We start from the raw sequence: 7,999 nt of genomic DNA on the forward strand, positions 1-7,999 counted from the left end.
GGACGGTCTATGTTGGCACCCACAGCGGGGGTGGTTGGAGTACGCCAGAGGTGACAGTCACCCAGAATGCAGTGTGAATGAGGTCCCCCAAAGTTGTGACATGTGGACCTGGGTCAGGGTGAATGAACACAGGAAGAGGAATGCAGGTGGAGAGCACCCAAGGGGGTGGTTTTATCTTTCATCTTTAGTGCCTTTAGCAACTTGAAGAGAAAATAAAAGAACGTACATGCAAGCTATTGCTAAACTATATGCATGTTAGTTGCTGTCATTATTATTACTGGTGATTTTCTGTGTCATCAAATAAAAAATTAGTAGCCTTATTGGGTCTCAGGTCTTATGAGAAAGAGGAAGGAGATCACGAACAGCCTCTCTGCTATTAACGAGGGGGGAAATTAATTGCCTCAAGCCCCTAGGAAGGTGATATTGTGCTGAGTGGTTTTCTGTGCAATTCTTCCCTCTGGAGCCTCACGCTCATTAAACTTGAGGAAAGGTCCTCAGGGGAGAGACTTGGTAAATGGGGAGGGTCAGCCCCATACCCAGAGCCCCAGGGGGTCCTGGCCCCCACATACCAACAGAAGTTGCATCTCCAGGCATCACTCCCTGGGCATCCTGGACCACCAGTCATTGGCTTCTTGCTCAGCCCATGGGACCATCTAAAATGAGGTAATTCTCACAGGTCCAGGTAGGAAGGCCAGATAAGAGCTCAGCCGGATGACTTCCTAGGGAGAAGAGATCCAAAAGTCTGCCAGGACTGACTGGGAGCACTGGCCTCTGGAGCAGGTCCGAGGCAGCCAATGTCACAGGGAGGGTACGTCACTCTGGGGGTTCCAGGAGCTGGGCTCAGTGGGAGATGGTCTCTGCTTCTCCACAGGTCAGTGTACTTACTGGCAGTCCCCACCTCTTCTCCTTTACTTCTCTTCTTTCCCTGTCCCAAGTCCCCATTTAGAAATCATAACAAACACTGCATTTTTTTTCTCTCCGCCAAACACACTAACAAGGGCTTCTCAAGCATCATGTCATGTAACCTTCATGACAGCCCTGAGAGCCACTACGGTCATTACCATTTTGCAGAAGACAAAATTGAGTAAGGTTCAATGACTTGCCCAACGTCACAAAGCTTGTCATGACCGACAGTGGGATTCAATCCAGATCAGGCTAATACAAAGTCCCATGCTCTTCGCTGCTTCACTTCAAGGCAATGGTGCTTCCCCAAAACAAGCCACCGGCCCCAGCAGGCAGCAGTGGTTGGAAGAAGCCCCCCTAAAAAGGCAATGAAAGGTTTAACTCTTCAGTGGTACACTTTGCCATGGTTGAGGATGGGTGGAGAGAGAGGGGTATAGAATCTCTCTGTCCCCCAGCGTGCCATTGCTCCATGGGGCTGGGTTCTCAATGTCAGACATTCCAAGTCTGCTCCTACTCCTGGGCTCTGGGACTCTGGATCCATAAGTTGTCTGCTGAGATCCCATCAGTGAGGCTGTCCCTAGGCTTGGTATTAAGGTCAATATGTCCCTTCCATTCACTAATATAAAAATCTTTTTTTTAAAAAAGCAACTTCAATATCCTACACAGAGGATAGTGAGTTTTCCTCCTGGGTGAGGGACCAGACTGTGGCCTGGGGGCTGTCGGACATTCTTGCATCCAGGTTGGAAGGAAAGTGTCTACTTCTCAGGGGCTCCCTCCTATGGCAAGTTCCCTGCCTTCACAACACTCCTCCTTCAGCCCACCACAGTCACTTCCAGACATTCACACCAAACCTGCAGTCACTTTCAGGATCAGCCTTGACCCAGAGGCCCCTGTGAGGGAGTTTCACAATTAGGCACTAGGAGGCTTCTCCTCTCTGTCCCTCTCCCCAGGCATCAAACAACTAGCACAGGAGCTCAATCCACTCCGGCTGCCCCTCAGCCTGTCTCAAACTGGAACGAGAATAAAAGTCAGCTTCAAGGCTAGTTAATATGCAAATCCAGTTCTGTAGCTGGTCTGGGGTGGAACCAGATTCTGCACGGCTAAGGAGCACCCAGTGATATCCAAGCTGCTAGTGATATCCAAGCTGCCAGTGCGTAAGTCTCACTCTGATGACCAGGTGCTAAAGATCAGTAAGCGTAGCTTGTAAGCCTCTGTCCCATCCAGCTGGGAGGAAAAAGAGAAAGAAGCAAGAGACAGCTAAGCAGAGCCCCTCTGCGAACATGGCAGGTTTCTTCTCCCTCCTCCACTCCCCAAAAACAGTGAAAAGTCCAGCATGAAAGCCTTGTCAGAGGTGCATGCAAATATCTTTTATTAAGGGTCTCAGGCTCTCGATTGCAAATTGCCTTCACCCTAAATGGCTTGAAGATAGGTGCTGGTTTTTTGCTCATTGTAAAAAAGTGGCAAGAATTTCAATATCCCTCAGCGGGAAACCGCTAAAATGTTACAGAAGGCAACACTATGCAGGCTTTGGGGGGGGGGGGGGGGGAGATGGGCAGCCCTTAATTACTGTCCTGGAAAGAGCCCCAAAATAAGTTGTTAAATAAAAAACAGAAACAAGGTACAGAACAATGTGTATAGTTTGCTATCATTTGCATCTTTTAAAAGAGAGGAGAAAATATAGGTTCATGTACTGCTTATATAAGCAGTGACTAACCATGGAAAGATACACAAGAAACTGGTAGCTTCTGAGGCAGATTGCTGAGTGGCTGGGGAATCAGAAGGGAACAGGCAGGTTGAGGACTTATTTTCAACGTAGTCCCTTCTGAATTTTGTACCATTGGAATATATTTGCCACTCGAAAAAACAACAACTAAAACTGAAAGATAATCCCCTTGTTCTTTCTATACCTCCATCCACCCAAAAATTCAATGAAATTGATTCACTCAAGGAACACTTTTAAGAACCCTCTTGTGTCCCCAGCAGAGTTGGTTCTTGGAACATGCATCGGAGTAGCATTGCCTTGTGTCACCCATGTTCAATGTTCCACCACATGGAAACTCCAAAAGGTTTGTATTCAGGATCTAGAGGCTCTGGGGGTCCCAATTTCCCTGGTGGGATTCCAGAAACCCGCCACTGAGGACAAGAACTGCAGACCTCAGTACTCTGCTGACGGAAGACATTCTGCACATCTGAGTTCACCTCAAAAGCCTTTCTGTAAGGTCCTTGTGCTGACTTTGACTGGCTGAATGATTGGGTTTTTACTACTCTGCTCTGGTCACCCTATTTTATCTCCTGATTCTCGTGAAGTAATTTCTCCAGCTTGTGTTCTGTATTCTCTTTCCCCCAGCTATGATCCCTCCCCAGTGAATAGAGGATTCTACCAAACACTATCCAGATGGTCATTCAAGTTCAGATACCAGTTCATCCTGCTGGGACCTCAAGCAAAGGTTACTCAGTTCTCAAAGGAGGCTGGAGTGAAGGGAGGGCCTGACCTAGAGAGGAGTCCAGAGTAGAGGTCCAACAAATAAGTTTCCTCCATCGTAACATGCCTTCCTTGCTCAGCAGCCACTCGGGATCATTATAAGCTTCTCATTGTCTCCAAAGCACATCTGTTTTGACCAACTCAGTCTTCCCGGGAATCCCAAAAGCCCAGACAAGAGTTGTTCGCTGCACTGAGCAGATCAGTGCATAGCTTTCTCCAGTGCTTGCCCAGTGGCTTATCACAAAGTGTAGAATAGCTGGGACCACACCCCAACTCCTCTGTGCTCCCAACCTGACTCTTCCGAGAATAAAGGTGCCCAGTCCTGTGGCTCCTTTGTGATTCTCGCCTCAATGCATTTAAATCCACCAGTGTTTGAGCTCCCACAATGGGTTGTGTTACACCAATGACTTTTTTTTGATGTCCAGATCTGTGCATGGAAAGGATTATCTAAAGCCATTCATCAATTAATCATAATGTTTTAAGTTGTAAATTCAGAACTTAGTTTTTCTCGGGCCATTAAACGCAACTTTCAAATTTAATCAATTGAATTTTAGATCTAGTAATGTTTGTTAGAATTTAAAACAATCACACTTGATCTTAATATTCCCTTAGCCTCAAAATCTAACAGATTAAACTTCCCCAAATAATTTAAGCACTGTTTACAGTCAAATTCTCTTAAACAATTCAAAGTCACGCAGACACAAAATCCATAGAAGCAAATTCTCCTAAGCATTTCAACACCATTTATAAACACGATTAATTAAATGCTCTTCAACCTTTTAAACTACAATCACAGATTTAATGTACCTGATTTCCCAAGCCCTTCCCATGAGCATTTAAACAACTCCAGAAAATTACTAAATAAAAACCTATATATATTCTTCTGCACTTCAGCAGAGTCGAATCAAACATAAACTCAACCAATCCAATTTAGCCAATCATCCTCCTTATTTTGAGTCAAATTCAGCAGATACTCTTAACTGTTTCAAACCCTCAGATGGTATCTCCAATATGTATATATTCAAATATGTATTCCAATTCATATTAAATAATTTAATTGTTACAAAAATTTGTCATCTTAAAAAGAGATCTTACCAAAATTATCAATATAGGAGTGAAAGCATACACGCATCTGAAAAGAATCCCCTTAAAGCCTCCACAGCAACCGGAGTTAAAAATGTGTGGTTGTCAGAGATTCAAGATAAGGGCAGGGATTTAGGCCAAAACTCCGGGGCTGGAAGAGTGGAGTGTGAGTACAACTGGACAACCAGGTCTCCCAGGCCCCAGCTTTCAGAGACACCAGGTTTCATGGGGCATCCTCCTCCAATTCCACTCTTACCCACATCTTATCATAATTGTTCTCCAATTTTTACCACCTGATTTGGGCAAAGCACATCCTGAACCCACCCATCTGGCTAGCAATGATCGTCTTTGCAGCCTGATCTGTCTCAAAGAGATTCTGTGTCTTTTTTACAGCTTCCCTTACCCCATGCCACAAGTGTTTACTGAGAGCCTCCCGTGTGCCAGTCACTGAAGATGCAGCAATGAACAAAATTGACAAAAATGCCCAGCTTCGCGATTCTAGCATCCTAACATCAAGACAGAGCTCACAGGCAAAAGCAATAAGTCATGTGTATGTTGCGTATTAGAAGAGAAAAAGTCCTGTGAGGCCCAAAAAGAAACAGAGAAAAAGGATAGTGAGTGCTGGGGTAGGACAGGGTTTCATTGTAAATAAGATGTTTAGAGAGGGCATGACACACAGGTGACACGGGAGCCTGAACTTAAAGAAAATGAGGGAAGGAGCCCTGTGGCTACCTGGGGCGAGAGGAGTGAGGGGTAGGGACAGTAGTGCAGAGGTCCTGAATCACTCCTGGTGTCCCAAGACAGGCGGGGAGGCATGAATAGCTGAATCAGGATAAGCAAGAGGGAAAAGAGCAGACAAGAGGACAGAGAGGAGAAAGGAAGTGACAGAGCAGTGGCCAAACTCGCAGTCATTGTGAGCATCCTGCCTTTCTCTTCTGTACTGGGACAGGCTCCCCCTAACTGCTCCTCCTAATAGGGAAGCAGGACACCAGGTAAGAGCAGACAAAAGGTTGATATCCAGGATCTATAAAGAACTCCTCAAACTCAACACACACAAAACAGATAATCATATCAAAAAATGGGCAGAAGATATGAAAGACACTTCTCCAATGAAGACATACAAATGGCTATCAGACACATGAAAAAATGTTCATCATCGCTAGCCATCAGGGAGATTCAAATTAAAACCACATTGAGATACCACCTTACACCAGTTAGAATGGCCAAAATTAGCAAGACAGAAAACAATGTGTGTTGGAGAGGATATGGAGAAAGGGGAACCCTCTTCCACTGTTGGTGGGAATGCAAGTTGGTGCAGCCACCTTGGAGAACAGTGTGGAGATTCCTTAAGAAATTAAAAATAGAGCTTCCCTATGACCCAGCAATTGCAGTATTGGGTATTTACCCCAAAGATACAGATGTAGTGAAAAGAAGGGGCATCTGTACCCCAATGTTTATAGCAGGTAAGAGCAATTGCAATTTATCAAGCAAGATATGAGGATGTCTTGCAAAGAAAGGGTGAGAAGTTGGTATACATCTTGAAGGTAGAGCCAATAGGATTTATTGAGGGCTTCCTTGAAGGGTGAGGGAAAAAGTGGCCAAAAATGACTAAAAGGTTTGGGTAAAGATGACTGAAAGGATGAGCTGTTGCCATGACACAAATGAGGAAGATTTTCTTATCTAATTGGTCATTAATTTATATTTATTCGTTGACACTGGCATTGTGATAGATACCAGCACACAAATTCCTCCTACCAGGGGTAAGAAATTCCAACAGGAAAGATGGAGAGGCATTTTTTTTCATGTTAAAATATAGTGCCATGAATTTAACTGAAAGAGTACCTGTGAAATTCAGGAGAGAGAGGGAGGGGATGGACATCTAAGCTCGGTTTGGAGAGATCAAAGGACGTTCCAACAAGAAAATTTAGATTTTGAAAAGGCATAGACATTTGCAATTATGCAGTGTGTTTGTAGAAGTAAATCTTTCAGAATTGCAAACTGAGAGCAGGATGGCATGGAGGAACACATATGGAAGCTGAGAAATGTAGACATCGTTCTGAGGGGGACAAAGAACCCTCAGAACCTCAGCATGAGTGTGACATGATGGGATTGAAGTGGGGATTGGGGTCCAGTCTCCCCTTTAGAGATACACAGGCTCTTCGGTGATAGCAGATGTTAAAGCCTATCTGTTTGATGAGAATGTTAACATTCCTGTTTCTCCGCCCCTTGGCCATTGTCCTGTGTATAACACCCCAGTGGAATGACATCAGGGCAGAATCACACCACGGTGACAAGATTCATCCTGCTGGGCCTCACAGACCAGGCTGACCAAAAACATCTCCTCTTTGGCGTCTTCCTGCTGATCTACGCTGTGACGCTGGTGGGCAACCTGGGCATGATAGACCTGATCCGTACCAGCTCTGCCCTCCAAACCCCCATGTACTTCCTCCTGCGCGTGCTCTCCTTCCTGGACATTTGCAATTCCTCCGTGTTCACCCCCAGGCTGCTGACCAGCTTCCTCACTGTGGATCAGTCCATCTCGTTCGCAGGCTGTGTGGTCCAGATGGCCTTCATGATCCTCCATGGCACAGGGGAGTGCCTGCTCTTGGCCATCATGGCCTATGACCGATTTGTGGCCATCTGCCACCCTCTCCTCTACCACACCATCATGTCCAAGCGCTTGTGCACCCAGCTGGTGGTGAGCACCTATGCTGTGGGGGTGTTCATTTCAGCTCTGCAGACAGGGAATGTCTTCATCTTGCCCTACTGTGGTCCCAACATCATTGATCACTTCTTCTGTGACATCCCCCCAGTGCTCCAACTGGCCTGCTCAGACACCACCGTAGCCAATGTCATCCTGCTCTTCTTTTCCGCCTTGGTTACTGTCCCCACAGTGTCTGCCATCTTGGTCTCGTATGCCTACATCCTGGCCACAATCTGTAGGATGAGGTCCCTGGAGGCCCAGCGCAAAGCTTTCTCCACTTGTGCCTCCCACCTCACTGCCCTGTCCCTCTTCTATGGGTCTGTGTTCTTTGTATATGTCCAACCCAACCCAGAAAGTGCTTCAGCCTATAACAAGACCCTCTCCGTGTTCTACACCATTGTGATCCCCATGCTGAACCCCCTGGTCTACAGCCTAAGGAATAAAGATGTCAAGGCCGCCGTACACATTAGGGTTCTTAACTTAAGCAGAAAAGGAATTTGTTAGAAAGCTATCTGGGAGGGGCACCTGGGTGGCTCAGTGGTTTAGGCCGCTGCCTTCGGCTCGGGTCATGGTCTCAGGGTCCTGGGATCGAGTCCCGCGTCCGGCTCTCTGCTCTGAGGGGAGCCTGCTTTCCTCTCACTCTCTCTGCCTGCCTATCTGCCTGCTTGTGATCTCTCTCTGTCAAATAAATAAATAAAATCTTTAAAAAAAAAAAAAAAAAGAAAGCTATCTGGGAGCTCGTAAAATAGAAGGGAGGCCTAGAGATCCTAGCTGGGACAGGAACCAAGAGTGGCCAAACACAGCTGAACACACAATGGTCTGTGTAG

General features: G+C 46.1%; 1 protein-coding gene across 1 annotated transcript; it reads left to right on the forward strand.

The window, feature by feature from the left end:
* Window positions 1-6,728: 6,728 nt before the first annotated feature.
* On the forward strand, window positions 6,729-7,676 carry LOC123948577 (olfactory receptor 1009-like). The gene has a single exon (XM_046015785.1). The coding sequence runs from the start codon at window positions 6,729-6,731 to the stop codon at window positions 7,674-7,676; it is 948 nt and encodes a 315-aa protein (XP_045871741.1).
* Window positions 7,677-7,999: the final 323 nt, after the last annotated feature.

Source organism: Meles meles, chromosome 8, assembly GCF_922984935.1.
Source record: "Meles meles chromosome 8, mMelMel3.1 paternal haplotype, whole genome shotgun sequence".
NCBI classification, from domain to species: Eukaryota; Metazoa; Chordata; class Mammalia; order Carnivora; family Mustelidae; genus Meles; species Meles meles.

Bases quoted from the DNA above. Each gene is read 5' to 3' on its own strand.
- LOC123948577 (XM_046015785.1), top strand. From the start codon at position 6,729: ATGACATCAGGGCAGAATCACACCACGGTGACAAGATTCATCCTGCTG.